The sequence below is a fragment of the Catharus ustulatus genome, chromosome 5, assembly GCF_009819885.2.
Source record: "Catharus ustulatus isolate bCatUst1 chromosome 5, bCatUst1.pri.v2, whole genome shotgun sequence".
NCBI lineage: Eukaryota > Metazoa > Chordata > Aves > Passeriformes > Turdidae > Catharus > Catharus ustulatus.
In genome coordinates this window covers 63,821,895-63,846,923 of record NC_046225.1, presented here as the reverse complement: position 1 = coordinate 63,846,923, position 25,029 = coordinate 63,821,895, and the positions used below count along the sequence as shown (strand labels likewise).

General features: G+C 39.0%; 1 protein-coding gene across 5 annotated transcripts in view; it reads left to right on the top strand.

Annotated features, from left to right (window-relative positions):
• Window positions 1–25,029, top strand: part of PPP2R2C (protein phosphatase 2 regulatory subunit Bgamma) — a 194,571-nt gene that overhangs the window by 148,771 nt on the left and 20,771 nt on the right. For all 5 annotated transcript variants that reach the window (XM_033059423.1, XM_033059424.1, XM_033059425.2 and 2 more), the window contains one exon: window positions 17,361–17,525. In XM_033059423.1, the coding sequence (XP_032915314.1) occupies window positions 17,361–17,525 (165 nt within the window). The remainder of the gene's footprint in view (window positions 1–17,360; window positions 17,526–25,029) is intronic.

The window sequence follows — 25,029 nt, the reverse complement described above, 5'->3', positions numbered from 1 at the left end:
TGCCGTGATACCCAAGCAATTGTACTTCCATTCTTTAGTAAGACAGATCATAATAATTTGCCAGCACACCTATTTGGATAGCAGTGTGACTCTGACAGTGTCCTCCTTGCAGCAGCTTCACCCTCCAGACTTCTCTTTTTTTGGCAGGTGCCTGTATTGAAACCACGGACTCTTTTACACGTGACTACTGTGTGTCCTCCTCTACAAAGGCAGAGCTGTGGGCCAGACCAAGCCCAGCAATCTCTGTAAGCCTGTGTATGATCACCAGATCATATGCCAGAATGCTGAAGCAAGACAAGACTTTGCCTATGGCAATTCCTTTTAATGTATTAAAGCTATTTCATAATCTATGGATTGCCGAGACAAATGTCTTCGAAAAGTTTCAAAAACCAAGCAAATAGTTGTTGTTATAGTTCATGAGGACAGCATGAAATTTTAGTGTCATTTGCCACACTAAGAGCTTGCTGACAGAAATATCAGCCATAAATGAATAGCTGTGTGGACTCTGTTTCAAGCATTAGCCCGCTCCTGTGGTTGAGTATTTACTGATAGAATGTTTGAAAGTTTTTGATTGGTTCGTTGACTTAGCTCTTAATACTTAAGTTTATAATGACACACTCATTTTCTGAGTATGTTCTAAGAATGATGATGGAGGGAAATTAGGAGTGTGTTTTTGAGTTTTAGGATAGGAAACTTTTCCTGTGTCTGACACAGTGGCTGTGGGATGCTGGAATTTCTGTCTTGGATTGGGATACAGGTATTGCTGCTTCTTTTATATTTGAATGAAAATCTGTGAGGACTGTGATGAGAGAGTTCAGGCAGCAATAGGAGATAACACCAGGTAATGGGATAATCAATTCTAGGGGTAAAATGTTCCTGCTAAGGTGCCCATGGTGGCAGCAGGTTGGCTTTTGTGGCTGGACACCTGTATGTATTCAGGAGAGCAGGCTGAGAAAGAGGCTGTACCCACTGCTGTTTCAGACAATGTAAGCTGTACCTGTCTGTGCTCAGTTGTCAAAGCCAGGCTATCAGGCAGATTACTTTTGCCTAATTCTTTGATAAACAGAATTTTTGACATAGGTTTTCCAAGAGAAGGTGAGATAGTTACAGAATATTGCTCATATTGGGGAATTAACTGGGAGGCTGTGAGAACTGAAAGAAGGGGATGAGCAAGTTAAATTTGCACCAGTGTCCTTATAGGTATCTTTCTGTCCATATAGAGCCCTGTACGTCTGGTAAAATTGCAGGGATGTGTTTTTCCCCAGATAACAACATCTGTCCCTGAAATTGCATTTCTGTCCTACAGAAAAAACAACTTATATAAAAATCTCCTGGAAATAGATGCATTCCTGGTAAAATCAGTGGTTGTGCCAGTTGCAATTAAAACTAGGTGACAAAATTCTGCCAAGCAAACAGTTTAAATTATAAATGAATGTTGCTGGGCTTGGTGCCTTCTGTAGTGCATTTATAGGGATAGGCAGGAGGAGACTGAGGCTGTTTTAAAAATGCTTGTTTCACATCTTTTTACTGAATGCAAAACAGAAATGAAGCATCTTGCTGTTTTACATTCAAGCCTGATTCCTTGAAATGCATATTTAAAACAATAAATAGAAAACATTTTGGTTTGAAGTGGATTTTGTTAATAAGGGGTCTGGCAGGGATGAGTATTTGCCTTTCTATTCTCCCTCAGAGACAGCACTGCTACGTATAATGACCTACAATCTGTTTCCCCAAGAGGCTGGTTGTGACAATGACACAAACAACAAATATAGTGGTAGAGTTTCTGGACATTCACTTCATGTCTGAACATCTTTACAAACTGCATGGGAGATGCTGGAGAGACTGAATCAGCAGCAGTATGTTTAGGTATTTTACAAGTACTTTGCCCTGTAGAATTTAATTTGAGAAGAGTTTGGTTATAACCATCATTTTAGCAGTTTTACAAATCACTGATAATTTTTCATTTCCGTTTTCTTTGAAAATACAGAGCAATGGAGATCTTAAATTAACTCACTCTCTGTAGTCTTTGGGAAAATATTTCAAATCAGCTTTGCAGAATTTGACCAGAATATTTACCTTAGGTAAAGCCTTAGGCAGATAAGATACAACTTGTGCTTTCTGGTTTGCTTCTGTATTAGTTGTGAACACTAACTGGGGTGAAAAACAGCCAAGTGAGATTGTGCTTATGCCTATGTAAATTTTAATGAGGAGCATGCAAGACTTCTGTACAGTGCTTCCCACTTGCAAGCAGATCTGCTCAGTGTCTTTTGGGAAGGAGGAGGCAAGGGAGAGGAGGAGGTGAGAGAAAAGGAAGGGGGAAGGTTAGCCTGGTAAATAATTGCACATACTGGGATTTCTTCAGTAAAAGGTTTAATGTGTTTGGTTGTGTTATGGAGAGCGGGAGTCAGTGACCTTAATTATGGATGATATTCTGCACTGGAAAAGAAGTGGGGTAAGGGTTGCTGTATTTGTTAACATTTGGTCTGAAATGGTTTAGCAGTGCTGCCCATAGTTCAAGCCTTTAGATAGTCATCTTGGGTGAAGTGAATGAGAAAAAAGGACTGCCAGGAGCATACTGATAAGGCTGACTTGCCATTAGCAGCAATCTTTGGACTATCTAGCTGCACTAAATATTCTTTATGAGAATGTATTTGGATTGCTCACAGGACTATGTAGCTCATAGCACTTGAACTCCCTTCATTTCCTGGTAGCACACTATTTCACTCCAGAGGCTGTCATGGCATTGCTATGGAAACAACATTGCTGTTTCCAGCATGTGCTCATCTTGAGACTCATCTTGACTAAAATACTCATTTCTCAGTCAGATCAATATAGTCCAGGGTTATCCTGTTTTAATAAAAAATGCCTTCTTCTGTGTCCCAAAAGGGTTAAGCTAATTAGCAAATCACCATAGGGCCTTCTTGCTGCCTAATGTATTCTGGTATTTGAGGCATATCTTGGATAGTCGGTTTGTTAGGCACCATATCTTGGGAAAATGAATTTACTTAAGAAGTAAACAACAGGGAAAAAAAAAAGAAAAACCCAAAATAACATGGTACGTTGATGGAGACCAAGTTTGTGTCAGCCCACTGTGCATCTGAATGTGGTGCATATATAGGGCAAATGCACAGCTCTGGGAGCAGCCTAGGCTGAGGGAGATAGCCAGCCTTACAAAATCCCTTTACCTGCTCAGTGTTGAGTATGTGATACCTAAATTGAAAGCAGATCTGCAGTATTGTCTTGTTATTTGTGGAGGAACATATATATATATATAGATATATATACATAGGAGTAATTTATACCCTTGAGTGAGATAAGGCTATTTGTATAAAAATGCCTGAGCCAGGATGACCGTGCACAAGCTGTGTGCACAAAGATGCATTTCTGTGCTCCCAAAAGCATGTCTGTACAGTGTGAGAAACTGCTGCCACCCTCATCCACAGCACAGTTTTCCTGCAAAGCACACCTTCTGTTTGGGAGATGGCAGACCTTATTTCTCTTTTGAGAGCTCTGTGTAATCCATATTAGCACTTCCTATTCTGTCAAGAAGACTGTGTCAATCTCAGGTATTTAAAAGGTGAATGTTATGCCATGGAGTCATATTCCAGCTGAGTTGCTACTAGCAACGTTTGAGTAGCTTTTCCTCAAATTTGTGTTCTCTTGTTCTTTACTTCCTGGAGTCTCTCCCTCTCTCCCTCTCCCACATGCATTGTGTCTCTCTCCAGTAAAAGAGAATGAAAAATTTAGCAAAGCTAAAATCGGGTCTGTGAGTTAGAGGATTGCAGAGGTTCCATGTGCATTGATGGTTTGGAGAGCTCTCTGACTCTAACTCTTCAGAAATGACTACTTTGCCTTTCTCATTTAAACACTCCTATATGAACAACTGAGGGGGAAGAAAGCTGTTTTAATAGATTTTGGGTTGATGGGTTGATTCCCTTGCTAGACTCCACTTTTTCAGAACAGAATACTGTCTGTCTAGTAAAAGAATCTTCCACTAAGAGTTGACAGTGGCAAACCCAAAGATTTTAATATCTGACTTGTAGTCCTTAAGCCTTGTAGACGCTTGTCTTTCCCAAGAATTTCCCATTTCTGTTACTCTTATCTGATGCAATGGAAAATTTTTTCATGAGAAAAATTGCTATGGAGGAAAATTCCCATTTATCAACAATTCACAATTTCTTTCAGGTTGTTTTAAAGTGATCTGATTCTCAAAGCTCTGCAAAATGGCAGGTTCCATTGACTTTGCCTTTTAACTTTTGGGTTTGAGATTTTTTCAGTTTATTAAAAATAAATTATTTTTAAATTGCGTAGGAAACTACAGATACCAAATCACCTGGTAGCTTGAGGATTATTTACACTGGTGTAGTTCAGTAATAACTTTTGCTAAGATGTAATTAATAGATTTTCAGCAGGTGCTGTAGTACTTTATATAGGTTTTATTCCCAGTGCTTATTATTTCTGTGTCAGCAAAGGTATGTATGAGGGCCAGCAGGTCATAGATCATAAACTGAGGTTAGGATAGGAACAACCATAAAGCTCCATAAAGTGCTGCTGGTGGGACCACAACAAAGTGCTATGTAAATATGATGGTGTTAAGGGTACATGTTGTTAAGGAAATTCTTGAAATCATGAAAAAAAAGCCCCTTATTTGTGGAAAGATTCTTTTAATTAAGTAAGCAGAAAATATAAACAATTCAGATCATCTCCAGAGCTGGGCATAGCACTCCAGGTGGAGTCTCACCAGAGGGGAGAAGAGGAGCAGAATCCCCTCCCTCGACCTACTGCCCCACACTGCTTTGGACGCAGTCCAGGAATGGTTGGTTTGTGTGCTGTGAGTGCATCCAGCCTCTCATCCACCAGCATCCCCAAGTCCTTCTGGGCAGGGCTGCTCTCAATCCCATCCTCCCCCATACCAGGGAGTGCCCTGACCCAGGTGCAGCACCCTGTACTTGCTGCTGTTAAACCTCGTGAGATTCTCTTGGCCCCACTTCTTGAGCTTGCCCAGCTCCCTCTGGGTAAGTTCTTGGTGTGTGTTTTTGGCTGCATGTTAGGAAAAATGCAGCAGGGATTCTTTTATTAAAATCACACAATAAATGTTTTTAGTTAGTCAAGGGATGAAATTAATAAATAGGTAATGGTAATAGGTAAATAGTGTGTAACTGTAAGTTGTCGTCTTTGAACCGCCTAGATTCCCCGTAGTAAACAGAGCCTTTCATGAACTCTCAACAGACTCATTTGTAACAAAAATTGTGTGTGTCCCCAGTGCAAAGTGCCAAGAGAGAACTGCATTTCTAGGATCACTTAAATGACTTTGTCTTGTAGGCACTAACGTAGATACAGCTTCTAAAAAAAGGCACTGAATTGTCTTCTGCTTCTGTTGAGGTAAAACTACACCCAATTCAGCTACAATATTATTTCTGATCATCATTACTTAGAATATCTTAATTGACTACAGCTTTTCAGCTTTTCAGAATAAGAACAGTGTGTGTTTATGTGTGAGCTTGAGCAAATTGCAGAGTTTATAACTAGCTGTGTAATTCAAACACTAGATAATAATTACAGCAGTAAGGCTGTGTGAGTGGGCAGTATAAAGACCTTGCAGCTTATTTGTTTTCAAGAAGTACAGAGAAGTCTCAGCATCTTTTAGGAGAACTCTTGAGCATCTCTAAGTTCAGATTTAGGGAGCTCTGGAAACCATGACTAAATTTGCAGAAGTAGTCTTTCAATGCTTTGTTTGGTTTTGCTTCTTGCCAGAGGACACTGTGATCCCTGTCAGAAACAATTGCTTTTAACTAGTCTGATTACCTTAAATTGACTCCTATCTTAGGAATTTGACTGTCAGTCAGTCAGAGAGAATTGGATGACAGAGCATGACTGATGGCAAAGGAGCAATATCAGAGCTAGTTAAGCAGTATCTCAGCACTGAGTCCCTGAGTGAGATCTTCCTGACCATACAGCTAAAATGTGTATTGCAGCAAAAGCAAAACTTACATGGCTGGAGTGGATGATACCAGTGTCACCAGGGCATGGGATAGCAGGATGGAAATATTCCCCATCTAGCCATCCTCCAAAATGAATAAATTGGAAGAGTTGAATCTGGCTGTTAAAAACTAATTATAGCTAAGGCCTTTGCATTCTTGGCAATGACCAGTCTCTTCTTTTTCTGCAGTTGCTTTTAAAGAAGCTAATTTAAGGTGATTTGAACATAGTTATAGCCTTGGGATAATTATTGCGCTGTAGATTTATTGTTTAATAGAAATATTAATTTGTTAATCAGAATAGATAATTTTCTTACTTATCACTCCTGTCCACACACAACTTGAAGTATGTGATTACGTTATTCTTTTAATGACTTTCTTTATCTAGCCCTCTGTCTTCTCTAATGCAGTTGTCCCCAAATAGACACCCATACCTATGATTTCATTTCTGCAGAGGTAAGGAAAAACATAGCCTGAGGCATTAGAATACTCTTGCTCTTTGAAAATGTATAGTGAATTGTAAAAGGGAAAAAAAAATTGACTGGAATTGCAGCAAATGATAAAGAATAGTGTGAAATTCTGAGCTTGTAAAAACCATTTCAGGATTACTTAATAGTGCATTAAAGAACACAACTGGGATTTCACTGAATTCATGTGTTTGTAGAATGATCTAGGCAATGTGACTCTAGGAGATACTTAAAACTTTACAAGAGGTGCAAAGATGTCTTTTCACAGTTCTCCCTAGAGACAATTGCTTTCCAATTTAATAGGGGCTGTAGCAAACAAGTTACTATTTTGTATCAGGAATGCCCTTTAAAATATCATTATCTCAACTTTTCTCAAGTCTTTCTCAAGAGAGGAAGAGCACTTAATAGAGCTGAGATGAATGTTGGCATCAACCACCAGATTTCCTTTTTCACCCTAGTGGTTTATTCCATTAGAACTTTCAGATGTTATGTGGAATCTGAGATTCTTAGCAGTGGGACTTGGGAACTATGGCAAAGAATATTAAATTACAGTTGAAGGATCGCATCATGGAACTGATCCTCATCTAAGTAGCACTCATATTTTAGTGTAATGTGACTGCAGTCAGTGAAGTTATTCCTGTGGAAATGGGTAACAGAATTCAGTCCAAGATTTATTGTTTTACTAATTTTATTTCTTCAGCTGATGAGTTCTAATCAGTGTGTTGTCATTGTGGAGGCTTTTAAATTGCATGCTTCTGTTTCCCTCTGGATTAATTTCTCATTGAAGCATTTTGAAAATGAACCGTTCTCTGTTGTCACAGGTGCAGTTGGTGTATCCAGCTTGAAAAACGTGTATTATGAATTTATTGAAAGTTAGACAAAAACCCCATTTACACAGTTCTAGGTACAATTATATGAAAAGATAATGTATAAATAATTTAATCAGCTCTGCCAGAGGGGAGAATTCTCTTAAATGAGTCTAATTATTCTAATTCCCATGCGAGTTTGGACTTGAAATTAACCTTGCAAAGCACAGAGTATTAACATTAAAAAGAAGAAAATATAACTTGCTTTGCTCATTAGCTAAAAAATCTTTAGCTTGAAGAGTATTCATACAGAGACAGATGTCGCTAAAATGCTCACGTGGTCATCTCAGGTATTGTGTCAAGCTTGAAGTCTGTACCTGTTGTGTTCTGTGTGAGCTGTCAGAACCTGAGACCCTGGAAGCTTTTCTCACTACTAAAAGAGCTGGGACACTCTCATTATTGCAGACTTTATTTTGTGTTGTCATAATACACATTGGTAAGGACTACATGTGAAATTGCGGTAGTTTGCACCTCTGGAATACAAATGCTCTGTAAATAAGGCTATATTAACTTTCACAAAGTTATAGCACCAGTTTTAAGAATAAGTCTATTTTGACTGTTGTCATACTGCATGCTGATGGGCATTTTCCAAAATCCTATCAAGTGAATTAAGCAACCAGATAATAAGTCCTGCCACAAGATTTTATTCAGGTATCTTATGTAATGTAGTATAGGTGATTTAAAAATAAGTTTTATTAGTGTCTTTAAAGTAGCTATTTTCCAGAATTATCTGTCTGTTTTTGAAGATACAGTAAATTCACGAATACAAGCCACACTGAGTATAAGCCGCATCTCTGCGTGTTGGCAAACATTTCGTTTTTTGTCCATAATTAAGCCGCACCCGAGTATAAGCCGCTCTGTCCTTCGCAGCAAGGACCCGCATGCAACAAAGTTGCCAATTAGTAACAGAACGGCGGCAGGGCGGGGTTTACTGGCTGAGCTAAGGCTGTGCAGGCTCGGCCCGCTCGGGGCTGCCGATGGGGCTGGGTGGCCCAACCCGGCGGGGCCGCTCGGCGGGGCCGCTTGGGGCCGGCCGCCGCTGCCACTGGGCTCGGTCACCACGGCCCGGCGCTGCCCCGTGGTGGCAGGCAGGGACGGAGCCCCCCTCGCTCCCGCGGCGGCGGGCGGGGACGGAGCCGCCCGCCGCCTCCCCGAGCCACGGCAGTGGCGGCGCGGGGCCCCCGTCTCTCCCCCAGCCTGTGGCAGAGGAGGGAAGGAGGGAGCTCTCCTGCCTCCCTCCCCGCCCCCCGTGCTGCCTGCAGGGAGCCAGGCTCCACCCACGGTGCAACAGAGTAACAATTTGTAACAACCACGAAATGCCAGCTTTTACTGGCAGGTGCTTGGCTCGGCACTCTGGCTGGCACTTCTGAGGTTGTAAATGTCAGAAAATTATTCACATATTAGCCGCTCCTGAGTATTAGCCGCATTTCCGGTTTGGGAGAAAAATCTTAGTCAAAATGGTGCGGCTTGTATTTGTGAAATTACTGTAGTTCTGTTTCACTACTTTCCATAACAAGCATGCAGGGAAGGAGAGAGCTTTATGCTCTGAAAGACACTTTTAGCTAGTTAAAGTTTGCAGAAATATATCATTTGTGACTCAAATTGAAAACCAGTAAAAATATGGAATTACTCCAGCCTAGTGTGGTACAAATACTACTGTACCAGGGTTTTCCGAAATTTATATGGAAGAACAAGTTGCTTATTGTGAAAGAAAAATCACCACCAAAATGCTCTAAAGAGTCTATACCCTCCAGCTGGAATTTCTGTGTCTGCTTTTATTTAAGAGACAGATCTTCCTCAGCTGCATGGTATTTTACTAATTACCAAGAGGAAATTTTTTGATAGGAATTACATGTTAGCATATAGGTTATTTGTTTAAGAAAAAAAAAAAAAAGGACATTTTATCTCTTATTTCCAAGTTATGTGGGAAAAAAAATCACTGACTATTTTTAAAATGGATTTTGGGGAATTTTATACGCCATATTTCTCTACCCTCTACTACCAGGGGTTCTATTCACTAGACTAAGTAGATCCCTCTCAGCTTTCTGTTAAGCATCTAATGTATTTCAGGAAAGGATGGTGAACGATGAGATTATATTGCTTTTGTTTATGAATTATCCTTGCCTTATTAATGTTGAATCACTCTTTTCTTGGAGCCTTTGCTAGTGTGTAGTACATGATGCCACTTAACCATACTAGGTAGAACAGCACTGCCTAAGAGAAGCTCAGCTGGGGGACTTAATAGGGCTCTTCTATTAATAATTTATATGTACCTGAGGCTCTTCTGGTATTTGTGTTCCAAGTGTAACATTAAGCATGCCACAGTAGTTTCAGACAAATTGTAATCAATTCATATGCAAATATATGAGCTAAATATGACTTCACAATCTTTCAGTGACTGAGTGTCTCCAGGTGTGCATTTACAAAGGCAGGTCTTCCTCAGTTGATTCATCCACTTAACTTTTCTTTCAGCTGTGTATATGCAGATAATGATGTCTTTGCTCTTGAAAATTTGAATCTGCATATGGTTGTCACTAGAGCAGGCATGTGACTGTGTCCACTGCTGAAAATGCAGGCATACCATTCAAAAAAACAAGCAAAATATTCTGTTCCTAAATAAAAATTTTCCAGTATCTACTTCTAAATTCATCATTCTGTAAGTAAATCACTGTTTGCAGTGTGTATGAGCAGGCCTATCTATGATAAAGTTTGGATGTGACCTGAACCATTTAAAATGGTATTTTTCCTAGCAGTGCTACTTTGCAATTCTCTGCTTTAAACACTTAGTCAAGTGTTGCAGCTACTCCATAGACAGTTTCTCTTATACAGTGGATTTTTTTTTCTGCAACTTGCATACAGCAAAATCTGATGTTTACTGAATTTATGGCAGTAAAAGCAATTCCCTGAAAATTTACTAATTACATTTAAAACATGTTTGTTCTTTTTTCAAATAATATTTGTGTAATGGAGATTCAGGGATTTCTTTTTTATTTACCAAGACAATAGGAATGCAAGATAAATCTCATGTTGCAAAAATCAGAATCAGATCTCTCAAATTCAGAATGAGCCTTTAGACCAGTATTCATTCTTGGAGGAAGTTGCAAAAGACAAATGTAATGATAATAACCTCTCAAAACCAATTAATGAAGAAGAGAACTGAGTGAGTACTCCCATGACTGGACAGCTGCATGTAGGAAGGAGAGAGACCATTAGCTTAGAATCCAGTCTTGCTGCCTCTTAAATTAACCTTTGCCAAGCTTGTGCCACTTCCTGCCCCAGGTTCGTTTTTTGTAAAACATTACCACTGATACTGACTCTACTTTGAACCTAATAAATGGAATATGTTTCTAATACTACTTTGCACTTCTTGCTATGTATCTCCAGTTCCAAATGAAACTTGAGACAAAGTTCTAGAAGTTTCAGCTTTGGCTCAGAAGCTTGATATTTAGGTTATGTTCTTAAACAACTCTTGTCCCATCATTCTGAGGCACTCTGGCTTCTATCAACTGCCAGATAAATCAGTAAGATCTTGGTTCCTTAACACATAGAAAGGGTCTGTTTTTCCACCTTTGTGATCCTCATGTTTTGTAGGTGTTAGGGTGTTAGAAGGCAGAAATAGAGAGCAAAATTAGGCACAACTCTGGCCGAAATGTTACATGAGGAGACACGGGCTGTCTTGTACTGAGAGTGGTATGCTGAGGATAAATGTGAGGCCATTGCCCAAGGAGCATCATTCCAGCATGCAGACCCCTGATTATCCACACTGTGTAAAAGTGCACTGCCGATAATACTGGAGGATGCACTGATACAGGATATATCATCCTGTCTCTGGATGAGCTGGATCTCAACCTCTTGTTTAGCTAATGTGGCCAAGTTCTCTTTTGTGGCTAGCTCTAGCTGGATGGAATGAAAGTTTATCGCTACTGCAGCCTTTTAGCTATGACCATGACTTTTCTTCTCCCACTAACAGCTCTTTCTCATCTAGCTTAGCCTGTAATCCTTGACTTAAGAAACCTCAGAAGTCCACAGAACTGTGTTAACATTACTTAATCTCTTCTGTGTATGGTTTTTGTACGTGTTCTTTGTAGCGTGAGCAATCTGCAATCTCTTTACTTTGTGTTTGCACAGCACCTAACGTAATTGGCTATGGTTTGGCTTTCCACATAGAGCTAACAGGCCTCAGAGTGGTTTTTACTCTTTCAGTGTCATAATCCTCATATGAGGAAAACTACAGAAGTCTTTGTATTATTGTAATGGCACTGTCAGAAAGCCTTTGATAAAGACATTTTATTTCCAATGAAAATCAAGTAATTTAAATTGGTATTTTCAGCAAATCACCACCAATGTTAGACTGTTGCCAAATTTTCCAACTCCAGTATGATGTCTGAAGAATCACTGTTATAAATACCATGGAGTTAAAAATAGAATTGAGCAGGCATTGTAGGACTTAGTATGGATCAATACCTTGCATTAACAGGTATTAGGTTCAAGGCAGCTGGGAGGAGCACACACTTAAGCAGTTCCTGCCTTTGTGGTTTAGAAGAATCAAATAATGCAGAAAATGTAATTGCAGCTCTCTGGGCTTCTAATAAAACCCATATAGTACATGCTTTTAGTGGAGCACTGAGCAAATGCCCTGCAATGGAAAACATTGACACTGTAGCTATTAGGAGTACTTGGAATATAAACACTCTCTTTGCCTAAGGTAAAACACTGGAATTCGAAGAAAAGGTCACATCTATTAACCTATTGGCAGTTCATTTCAGAACCCCTTGACTCCTGGACACCAGGCCTGAAATACAAAGCTTGAGAAACTGGAACCTATCCAATGCTGTCCAAGTTATGCCTGTTGCAGAATTGTCATTCAACAGTGAGAACATACAGTGTGTCTGTAAAAAATGGGAAGAAAGGAGTGTGTTGATGGTTATTTAAAAGTTTGGGCTTGCTTATTTCGTTGATAACAAGACTGATGCAATCACATCACGATGTTGTCAAGCACACTGAGGCCTCATATACTAAGCCTGGAAGAAAACTGGAACCATTTGGAATTCGTTTTCTCAACTGGCATAGTGTAGGAATGATATAACCATCATGTAGGAAGTGTAAAACTGGTAGAACTTGATTTGTAGGCATCACAGTTCCCTCCTTGTAATGAAAATAGCGTGCACTAAATGACTAGCAGGGGAAACCACTCAGAGAAATGCTTATATTAAAAGTGTAGAGCCTCAGCAGGACCACAGTAATCAATTACTCTAAACTGAAGCCCTGACAGCTTCCATGAATTGCTATTGATTTCAAGTAGTAGTCAGTGAATCTTTCTAGGGCTAAGCTGAAATGTAGGTGTGAGATGTAGACAAAATTAGTAACCTGAACAAACCTCTGTGGAAAACACAGGGAACAGCCAGGTTTGGTAGGATATGTTATGCTGAAGGTTATTTTTTGAAAATGCTTAAATTTGCAGAAACCTAAGTCCCACGCAGGGATAAAAATGAAGTGTCATATCAGCATATATTGAAATAAGAAAGATGAGAGTTTTGTTTTTCTTGTGAAGTTATTATGGAAAATTTTGTCTGGCTTTCTGAAGAAAGCCTCTCCTCTTCCATTGCACTTAAGTAAAGGGGGGAGGGGGCAAGTAATTTTTTTTTCTTGAGCCTTCTTCTGACCATAAAAACTATTTCTTTCTTGCAGTGAACCCACAAGGAATTTAAAATTATTCCAAAATAATGATAGAAGATTCAATCCTTTATATGCCATAGCTTCTGAGCTACAAATTTGTTCTCTACAAAATTCAGTTTCTTGTTGAATTCCTTGATGGTTTCAGGAAGATGAAGCAGCTATTTCTTTATGCATACTGTTCACTTCAAAGGGAATTTAATCTGTTTTGAGGAGGCTGCTATGTTTCCATTATCATACAAGGAAACTTATTCTGGGACCTTTTTTGCTCAGCAGGAACCCTGTGTATTTTCCACATTCTCATTATACATGTTTTGGCATGAGCATAAAGCAGGCTTGCTCATTTATATTCCAGCTGATCAAGAGAAGAAGTCTGATTAATATGAATTTTGGATCAAGGTGAGGGTCAACTTTGTAACCTGCAGTAAAAGGAACTTTCTGGAGTGACTTCTCCCAGAGGGGAATGTTTCTGTTAGATCAGTGGCCCAGAGGCAATGGAACAAATTTTCTTCCTCCTGTTATCCTCACTTTGCTATCAGCTGCACAGCAGCAGCGCACAATACTGGATTAGAACTAAACATGCCATATAACTGAATTGTGTACTCAGATCACATTCCTCACACTGCATATCATTGCAGGTTGTTAATCATGCCTTTCCTTATGCTCTTTCCTCCTTCCTCTTTTAGTTTTTCTTCTCTCCCCATCCTCCTCTCCCTCATATCTTTCCCTAAAGCCTCCTGACAGCCAGGCCTTGCCCTGCTCAATCTCCTTTGTTTCACTTCTGCTCTTGAATAGTTTGGGGAGGGCAGCTTAGATGCTCAGCCAAAGTTAAGGTTACATTGCTTTGTTACCTTTCCCAAAATTGCCTTTCCAGGTCTTGTAGCTCTGCTAACCCAACTGTGAGAACATCACCTCTCACCATTCTAGCTGCCAAGTGTACTCAACCTTTTATTACCATTTTACAGTGGGGAGCATCTCTAAAGTCTGCTGGCCTCTTCAGAGCTTTATCCTGTTTCATGGAGCTAAGATATGGAGGACAGCTCTGGTGTATAAGACAGCAAATAGTTAAGGGGGAAGGACCTTTTCTATTTTTTGCAAGCAAGAAGATATTTTCTATTGCTTGTTTTAATGTTAATGAATTAAAAGACTGCCAATATGTTCTAGCCCATCACTGGCAAGGTGCAAGTTTGACCTTCCCTTAGTGCAACTTTCTACCAGGGATCGAAATGCCCTGTTCTTGTCAAGCATGTGTGGGAGTCAAAGCAATATGGGCATCTTTTTCATGTTCTTAGGAGAAATCTCTGCTCTGGTAAGGCACAGAAACACTGCCTTTTTTAGGACAACAGAATTATATCCTAGTACACTGCCAGTGGTGAACTGAACACTCTGTTCTTTCTATCTTAGATGTCTTTGGTCCTAGATGATTTTTCCATACTCTGAGAATGAAGCAGATCACGGGGTACAACAAGAGTCAGATGTGACTGTGTTCCAGAGGTGAGTGCAGCAGGGAGAAGGACCATGCCCGACTCCAGACAGCCCTCCACAACAACTGATTGCAGGGGAAGGCAGTAGTGAGGAGACGACGACAGATTTGTGCTATTACCATAGTTTTCTCGTTAGCAGTGGAATTTTCATTTAATCAGTTTCTGCCAGATTCCCTCTGTTTCGTGCTGTTCAAGTTCACCAAAGACCCTGTTTCTGAAGCACACTGTCCGGTCCAGTTTTTTTAAAAATTTTATTATTTTTTCCTGCCCTGCAATGCTGTGCTTAAATGGAAGACACAAAAGGAAGACAGAAAAATAGAAATAAAAGATGTCTCATGGGAGATACTTGCCCTTACCATGTCATGCTAGTTTAAATACAGTTCCCACACATCACATGTCAAGCTGTACTTGATTGTTTTCAAATAGATGGCAAAAATCATGAGAGGAGGAAAATGTTCTTTTGTGTGACATATTCTTCTTTTGATATATTGGGTTCTGTAACTGTCAAAACAAAGGCTGTTTTTCCATCTATTATTACAAATGCATTTGGGCTAAATCTCATCTGCAGCTCTCTAGTCCCTTGGTTGTTTACTTCAATACTGTGTTACTGTTTTAATTTTTCTAAATCTAGTGAAATGATGAATTTTCATTTTGCTATGATCCTCAGTAGGCAAATGAGATTCTTTCTCAGTGGAGATTTAGATCACGTCTGGAAATGCAATATGTTTCAAGTATTTTCTGCTTTTCTGGCAGGAGGATGGAATATTTGATTTCAATATTTGGCATAGGTTTATTCATTTTACATAATGAAAGGAAATTCATCAATAGTGTCTTCAGCATCCAGAAAAATGATGTCTACCATGACTGCTTCATATACTCCATTTATATTTTATATCTTTCTCATCACTCAGCAATTATTCGTCTCTCTGCTGAGAAGTGAAATTCTTCTATTGAGTAACCATAATTTCTCTGAACTCCACAAAGCAATTCAATCCCTGAAAGCAATTGCTTTTACTTAAAGGTGTTTCTTGAGACAAATTCACCAAATACACATAACTGAATAAAGTGGTTTTTTTTTCTTTTGATATTCAGGATTTAGTGATCTTTTATAAAAGAGGTAAATCAATGTTTCTACATCTTAACATTCATTGCACTTTTATTAATCATGATGGATTCTTGGAGATGGATGCAAATGTGATAGTACAAGTAAGTAGGAATGCAGTTATATGTAACATTAATTCATTCCCAGTTGTTATTAAATGTCACAAGATATTAATAGTTTTGCTGATATTTTCCTTTCTAAACCACATGGGGAAACAAAGGAAAAAAACCCAAACCACAACAGTGTGATGTATGCACAGTCATTGAGATAATTATCTCTGAATCTTTTGTACTATTTCACTGTAGTGTTCCTAACCTGTATTTTTGGGAAAGATCAAAGTATGGAGTGTGAAGGTGGTGATAGACTGTATCCCATTCCCACAGAAATCAATCAAAGGTCTTTGATTGGTCTTCCATTTGGGAAGTGGTCACAGTGGGAGCAGAAACAGGCTTAGTACCATGATATAAGATTTCTCTCATCATCAATAAAACAGATTTTCTCATTTATCTTGTCCTCTGAGATGTTTAAATTTTGCACGTCAGCTGATTCAAATTTTATGTTCAGGGAATCCAGGCACTGGGATGATTTGTGTTTAGGGGACTGCACAGGGACTCAGTAGATCTGGGTTTGTTCTGTCATGCATTTCCCATGTGATCTTATGCAAATCCTTTATTGCTTCTCACACAAACTCATCAGTAAAATAGGGTAATGTAACTCTTCTTGTTTGAAGGATTTGTTAACATTTGGATGGCTTATCTGTAACAGATTGCTGAGGGCCATGTAAAAAGGCACAGTCTTATTTAAATGTACTGCTTTACATATATAGCCTTCTTTCATTTTATGCTTGTGTATTATTGCTTTCTTCCAGCCCCCTCATGACACTCTCACTTTCATTCTTTTCTTTGTGAGCAGTCTTTCACAGACTGGCCTTCTCCTCCAAACACAGGCTCACTGTGGGTCCTGGGTTTTAAGGCAGTTAATGTGAACAAGTGGAGATAGAAGTGTTGGAGAGGCACCATGTGAGTTACACTTCATGTGAGTAATCTTTGGTGATCCAAAGTTTGTGCTTGGGAAACTAGATATTTGATGTAATTTTGTTCCAGATGATGTTTGCTTAAATGATTCAGGTGTACAATTCTCAGTCACAGAAATTCATACTGATTTTGGCAGTGGGCATAATTTACATAAAAACATAAGAATGCAATTTCAGATACTTCTTTGTAAATATTCAAATAGCAAACCTAATACAGTATGTAATTTTTTTAAAAGGAAATTGAAAGGGTTTTTAGTTGTTTTTTTTTTTTTAGTCTTTTAGCTTAAGGTACATGTATTTTTTAGCTTAACCATAACCATAAAAGCCAGTGAGCCTTACTGGAGTGAGCAGACCTGAGCTGTGCATTGTTCCCTCTCAGTGAGCATTATCTAGGATACAGCAGAAGTTTCAATAGCAAGTGCAGGATACAGCTACCTGCTCTCTGTTAGTTTCAATGAAGAATTGAAGTGAGAATTCTGTGTCCCTCCAACACTGTTTCTTTGATATCTTTGCACATGGATAAATGGTGACCTGCCAATGGCATCTGCAGTAAAGACCTGCAGACTTTCGGTTTTACGTTGCTCTTTGGGTTTGGTGTAACTGGGCCAAGTATGGAAATTTAAAACTGTAATACTACCAAACAACTGAGTGTATCTTTAAAAGCATTACATGTGTGTACATTTGCATGCTTCCTTCAAGTAAGAGTCATGGTTTACCTGCAGAAAATGGCATTTTCCTTGATGAAACTTCCATTCAGACATTGTCGATATAAAGCCAGCCAATATGGAGGACCTGACAGAAGTGATTACAGCCTCTGAGTTCCATCCCCACCACTGCAATCTCTTTGTCTACAGCAGCAGCAAAGGATCCCTGAGACTCTGCGACATGAGGGCGTCGGCTCTCTGTGACAAACATTCCAAGCGTAAGTCCTGGCTCCATTGGGCCCCAGATGTCATTGAAGTCCTACTGTTCACAGCCAGAATGGAGATGGGTGCATGCCCCAGTATTAGTTTCTCATTTGCCGGCACATTAGACAAGAAAACAGGAAAAAGAAGAATTTTTTTTCACCCGTGCAAGTATTAACTATGAACTTGGTAACAGTTGTGTCTGTGACTGGTTGCCCTTACAGTTCTTATTGCAGGAATCAGTGAAAAACCCAGAACTCTTGTGAAAGATAGAGGATTCCTAACAAATCAAAGAGGATGAGGGAGTATTTAAGTAGATGAGCATACTGGTTTGAATACACGAGTACTGTTCTGAATGCTGCAGCAAGTAAATTTCAGTTGTCAGACTGCCTTCAAATTTGAATCTGTTTTCTGGATTAGGAAATCTCAGTATCCTTCCTAAAAGTGTAGTCCAACATTCTCTATACTTAGGTTTTCAATATTAGGTCTTAACAGACTCAGAAGAAATGCAATATGAAATTGGGGGGGTAGGGGGGCAAGAAATGAAAATGGTGTTGATACAGAAGTTGTCATCAGTCCTGCATGGTTTTATATAGCCTGTGAAATTTTGAGATGAACCACCAAATCATGATAGTTCATATCTAAAATGTACATAAGAAGAAGGAAGTAAAATTTTAAAACATGACTATCTTCGTTCTCGAAGTAAAAGTTGAAGAAAAATGCATGTTTATATTGTCTTACTATCAGCTTTTTATGGTTTAGAGAAGACAGACTGTGGTTCTTCCCACCAGTAATCTGGCAAGCCTGGGCCCTTTGCCTTGCACAAGCCAGCTGTTTGTTCCTAATCTGAGACATGGCACCATGTGGGTGGTGGCTGAGAAACTGAGAACCTCCTGAATGAACAGGGGTGGCTCTGCTTTAGTCACCTTCAGGACGAGGGCTCTTCCAGGACACCTCCATCTCACAAAATGGGGCCATCAGTTTCTTTTGGGATGCTGAAACATTGGAATGAAATTCGAGAGAAATTCTTTTAGTACCAGAGCACATAAGAGGTTTTATGCCATTCAGTGCCTACTTGAACCTGTTTGAGATGGGCAGATCTTATTAGTAGGGGCAAAGGGAAGGAAAAAGAGTGAAGATTTAAATGAGGCACAAGTGGTACACAGACTTAATACATATGCTATTCTTAAAACTGAAGTGAATTTAGTAAAAAGCCTATGACTAGGCCTTTTGCCTGCAAGGAGATATGCACATGCTCAGAACCTCTTATAATGTGGTGTCCAATTATAAAAAGTAACCTTCAAGGACATTTCCCAAGCAGAGAAGTGTTTTACCTTTGTTAGCTGTATCTCCTTGTACTTGTAGGGGGAGTTCAATACCATGAAGTGAAATGTGAGCATGACACAGTCTGACAATGCTGTGAGTTATCCTGTCCCACTTAATTGCTTTGTTCTGTAATACTTCCATTTCTTCCTGCTAATAAGGCCTCCATGCCTGTGTAACCCAACGCCAAATGCCAATCAGAACTTATTAAAGCCACAATACAGCAATGCTGGATGAAAGAAGGCATTTTATGTGAGAAGGGAGCTCAAGGTCTAATGGTCATTGATTAAACCCCATTTTCCAGATCTATGAGTTAGAAAATAGCCATTTAATGTAGCATTGCTGCTCTGAAGTCAAGTCAAGCTCATTGAGAATCTGAGTGTGTACAGTACAAAATGGATACAGCAATGGTAGAACTTCCAAAGTCTTAAAAGGAGTAGGTCCATGTACTGCTGATTGGAGTGGTTTCAGTACAGCTCTCAAAGACAAGCAAAGTGAATTATATACACCCCACAGCAGCCTAAAAGGATATACCAAAAAAACAGTCTGCAAAATCAAGTTATTTGCATGATTGTCTCTCTGGTACCTTAACTGTGCATCTGATTCCTCTTTACAGCAGCTGAATTTGCAACTGGTGCATATGCATGATCAGTACCCTCCTCTCCTAGCTTGCCTTGCCTTTCCGTCTTTCCCCATAACTGACTTCACTCTTCAAGCAAAACACCAAAACTGGAGTTGCTGTGAACCCTCACATTGTGCCATGCATCCCTACTAACTCAGCACAGTCTAGTATCACTGTGTGCTGTATTTCAGATGCAGTTCCAAGATTGTAATGGGTTTACATATTTTTAGGGATGAAAAGTACAATGTAACACTTAACAAAATACCTGGATAATGAGCGTATCTTGTGAACTTTTGCATTTACTCTTTTTTCCCTTATTTATTCAAATCTCTGTAGCTCTCATAAAGTCCACTGCAGCTCTTGGGGGAAGAGCCCTTCCATTTGTACAGGTTTAGAGAGCGCCATGAATAATTACTGTGCCATACTGTAAAAATAAATTACATATTAATAGCTGTAGTGTAAGTCAACCAACATAGGATGTTAATAAATTTTAATGTCTTGACGATTGCTGGTTTTCTAAGCTTAGTGGAAGAATCTCTCTTTTTGGCATTAGTGACAGTGGCACTACAAGGTTTCCCTTATAAATCCTCATGGCTTTGACATGGAAAAGATGAGACTACTTCCATCTGTATTCATCCTTGGTGCCTATGCTGAGATTTAATAGCAAGCTGCCAATTTGTATGAAGAGTTGTAATGGGGATATCTGTCCCTTAGAAAAATTATCTCAGACCACCAAATCTATTTATAAGGCATTGAAAAAATATCAGGCCAGTAGCTGAATTTTAAATGGTCATTGAGATACTGATAAGGTGTGATAAAATGTGTGTCTCTAGTAGACTACCTGAAACTGCTTCTTATAACAGCTCTGTAACAGATTGTGCAGTGCTAAGTGAGGATCACGAGAAAATCTTTTGTAGCCATTGCAGATGTGTATCAGGGAAAGACCACTCTAACCTCAGAGCAGCAACATGCATAATGCTGTTCCATGTTATTATCAGATTTTGCAAGTAGTGGGAGAGGATGCCATCAAAGAATATTCTGGAGAGGAGGTGCCAAAGAGATGAATGTCCCTGCTTGTTTAGAATAGTAGAGGAGTGGGACTGAGGAAGGTGTTCTTGCAGTCCACAGTGTTATAGGTAAAGATTAAAAACATTTATGAAAGTCAGACTCGAGCAGCAACAAACAGGGAATAAATGTAAATAATATGGAACCCTTCACCTAAATAGTGTACTTGCCAAAGCACCCAAAGATTGCCTTTGAGATGTGATCAGGCAACGTGCATGGCAGTGCAGTGTAGAAAAAAGGCAGTTATGGAAATTTGTGACAGCAGCAAAAGTATCATTGTTAGAGCAGTCAGCTGGGAACATTGAAGGAATAAATGAATCTACCCCCACCTCAAATTCCATAAATTTTTATGCAAGGGGTTTAGGTGACAAGGAAGACAAGCATAGACTAAAAATATACTTACAGCAGCATTTGTTCAATTAACAAATAATTGCTAATTTGGTTTTTATTTTTTATTGCTAATATTATGTCCAGAGGTCCTGGACACGGAGTTAATATCATTCTTCCAAACAGCTTGTAGGCTAGATGGGTACATATGGCTGTTTCAACAAATCATACAATAAAGCAGTCAGCTAAAGAAAACTGAACTTGAGCGTGTCAAGTCCAAAAAAAAATAAAGCACTTTTTCAGTAGTTCATCAGAATTATTAATAAAACCATTATTAAATGGTAAATATAAGCTGTATAGTTATGCAATATGGAAATTTAAGTCACTCAAGAGTATAACTCCTATTGGTATTTCATGTAATAGCCTTAGCATCTTGAAGTCGTTGCATACTTCAGAAGCTGTAGTAATTTATTTAAATTCTGTATGCTGCTTTAAGGGTTTTTTAGTATTCATTTCTTAATATGTATTTGTAGACTAAAACCCTATTTCTAATTATCCATTACCCATGTGCAAAGTTTACAGCAAAGTGCTTCAAGGAAAGAGGAGCTGCAGTTTCAAGTTTATTGCTCTGTGTACCATGGTGATCTTAAAAACAAAAATTTTGGGGTTTCATAGCGTTAGCCTCTGTCCCCATGAGCTGGTGCTTTCTGTCCTCCAGACAGGCTTCTCAGGCTCTGGGTCTGTAGCAGGAGCTGTTTGGAGCCCTCCTCCCTTGACCAAGGAAGCATTTGTAGGTGTCAGGCAATCCCAAGAGCCTTCCCTGGATTCTCCCTGAACTCTCCAAAGTCTCTCTGCTGGTGCATCCCAACCCCCTGGGTTGGACAGGCAGCGTCATAAAAGTACACAATGGTTTTTGGAGCAGTGCAGAGTGAATTCCGGGTTTGGTTTGGGACTCAGAGATGCCACCCAAAGATGATGGGGGTGGTTTTTCCATTGAGAGTCCTTTTCCACATCTTTATTTGAAATCCAGGCCTGGAAGAAATGCCAGCCTTTCCTCAAGGATAAATGCCACTGTCCTGTCAGTCAGGCATATAACTCAGTTGGGCTATCTGCTGGGCTTTTTTGAGATTACCTTTGATTTTAAGGAATTCAGAATCATGGAAGCAGCCAAGACACAAGTCAAGGATAAGCTACTTAAATGTGTTGAATTTTTAAAATTAAATTAATTATATTTACCAGTTGTTTAAAACAGGTTGGAATTTCAGAGACAAGACACCTTTCAGGCCTCTGCCTGAATATGGATTATCTTTCATTTACAACAGAGAACAAGCAGATGCACAAAAAAGCCTGTGACAGACTATCCCTGCTGGATTTGCTAATTAATATTGACCTTTCCAAATGAATGATGCTTATTGTCTGACTGAAAAAGAGACAACTTGTTTTTCTTCTGTGGGAGCTTAACATCTAAAATACGCTTTTTATTTCTGCATCTGGTCTCATGTCAGGTTGTGATCTGAGTGAGAGGCAGTCATCACTCTCCCTTTGGGCACAGAGAGGTCCCTGTCAAAGTGATGTCCACTTCAGGCAAAACCTGCAAGGTTTCATGTGACAGGAGTGAAACTTCACTGTGCTTCTGTAATGATTCCACCCCGTGCTTGATGAAGGCTTGTTCTCCTTAATTCTGGGTTTGTTTTTAGGCATGCACTACAAAGGCATATATGCATTGCTGATTTTGTATCCCCAATGAAAAAAGGTGCCCAAATCCTGATAATTTTGTAATTATGACTGTCACTAAAGGTCTGTTACTACAATTTCATGCATACTAAACTAGATCCTGGAACGGATGCTTCCTTGTGCAGGAATCCCACTGAAATTTGATAACAGATTGCCTTTAGCACGGGCTCCAAAGCTTCCATTCTGCTCAGTTTGGATGAATGTGTAATAAAGACATTTAAAACATGGCTAATGAAAATTCAAAAACGTTTCTACAGAAATGCAATTATGTCTATATAGTGTTTCCTCCAGTTGTGCAAGATATATTAAAATTAAATCTTAGGAAGAAAAAACCTGATTTATATACTTCTAGCTATCAAATACTAGGAGGAAAGAGAAAAGCCTGAAGCAATGGTAAATGATTTATGATTGAAGAGGTGTTTCATTAACCCTGTCTCCCCCAACCACACAGAGATAAAGCAAATAATTGCTGTAAGATTGATTTAATTATTCAGTCTATTAGAATTCCTGTCTTGTTTGCTTAATTTTTTTAATAGCAACAAATACTGCTTTTTAATGTCTCATGAAACCAGCTTTCAAGAGCTTATTTCACTGGGAGAGAAAAAACCCACTTATCGCTAATCTTATATATCAAGATTAGAAAGACTTCCACATCAGTTTGACTGTAGAGCAGGAGTAGTTTTATGTCCCATTAACTCCTTGGGATTGCTCACTACACGTGGCATTAAACATGCACATAAGTCTTTGTGAGACTGAGCTTTAAAGAGGCTTGATCTTCTAAACTGGTTTTGTGTTTTTTCAATTCCTTTTCTGTCTTTAGCACCATTTCTCTTTATTAACAAACTCACTGGCGAAGTTATATTAATCTAAGCACCTTTGTAGTGGAGCTCCCACCCACTGATCTTTAGCTATTGATCTGGCTTTGCCTTTCAGCACTTATGCACCCTCCCTTGTGGTTTGTGACAAGCTGCAGCAACTCAGTGCAGATGGTAAAACAGATTCTTAAATATTGATTTGAGGCTCCACTTTTAAAAGCCATGCTCTCTAGAGATATTGATGAGAAGCTTGGTTTTAATACTGGGTCATTGGATAAAGGAATGCTGTATGGTAGGTGAAATTTCAGCCTCATGGTGTGGAGGTAGGGTCAGAAATTTTCTTTGAGTAAAAGAAGGAAAATGAGATGTGTTAGTGACCAGGGCACAAAGAGGTGCCCTCTGAATTGTATAAAAGCAAGTAGAAAATTGAAATATAAAAATATACTTATTTTTAGTTTAAAGCAGGATAAACAGCTACAGGCTGCAGTAATGTAAAATGTTAAACAAATGTGTCTCACAAAATAATTGTATTTTAGATTGCTTATGAAAGCAGATTCAAAAACTCCCTCTCGTGTATAACCTTGTTAATCAATGTAGACCAAGAAGGCAAGATTGTCACATTAGCAGAATATTCTATTATTGAAAGAGAATTTCCAAGGGAGATGAATGTATGAGTGGATTGGCTTAATACAAAACAATAAAACATTCAGAGATAGTGAAAGATAGAGTAAATAATAATGGTAAATCAAATTATTATCATGAATAATGACACTAAAAGGTATAAAGAGACCATGAATTTCAATGGGAGCTTGCAGTTGGGCTTGATTCACTTAGAATGAACTCAGGGACTCTTTTGTATTAAATCCTAAAATAGATTTTAAACAGTGATAATAAAAATGATCATACCTGGGCTGACCAGAGGTTCTTCTAGCCCATTGTTCTGGCTCTGATATTGGCAACAACAGCATCAACAGCAAATGTAAGAACAGACAAGGGTATCATCTTTACCCTCTGCAATTTGCAGCTGAAACTTGATGTTCAAGGACCATAGTGGAAGTGAATTTACTGCATTCAACAATACTGAAACATATATTTGGGGTTTTTTCTTTCCCTGAAGTTGAGCAGTTACTTTTGAACCTGTGTGTATTTTTTACCATTCACAATATCTTTCAGTAAAGTCTTTAGCAGCATAATTAGGTATAGTGTGAAGGACCATCTTCTCTCTGCTTACCCTGTCCCAGTTTCACATGGTGACCCCTACTTGAGGATTGGAAGAGACAGTGTACAGAGTGAGCTGTCATTCCCTATTCATCCTTTCCATGCAACTCTTAATTACAACCCCTTCAGTCTTTCCTAGGTTGAGAGAGCCCAGTCTATTTAACCATTCCTTACATGGAAGCAATTTGGTACTTCTGGTCATTTTTATTGCCCATTTTTATGTCTACTTGAGATCTCTACCACATTAGAGATAAACCCAGAGTTATGCTTAAATCAAGATGTAATATTTCTTGAATTAAATGGCACCCCAAAAAAAATGCTTTCTGTGTCAAATGTTAGTAACAAGTGTCATGTACTTAAAAAAAAAAAAAAGAAGATTATTAGTATCTTCCTAATCTTCCTAGACGTTCAAATGAA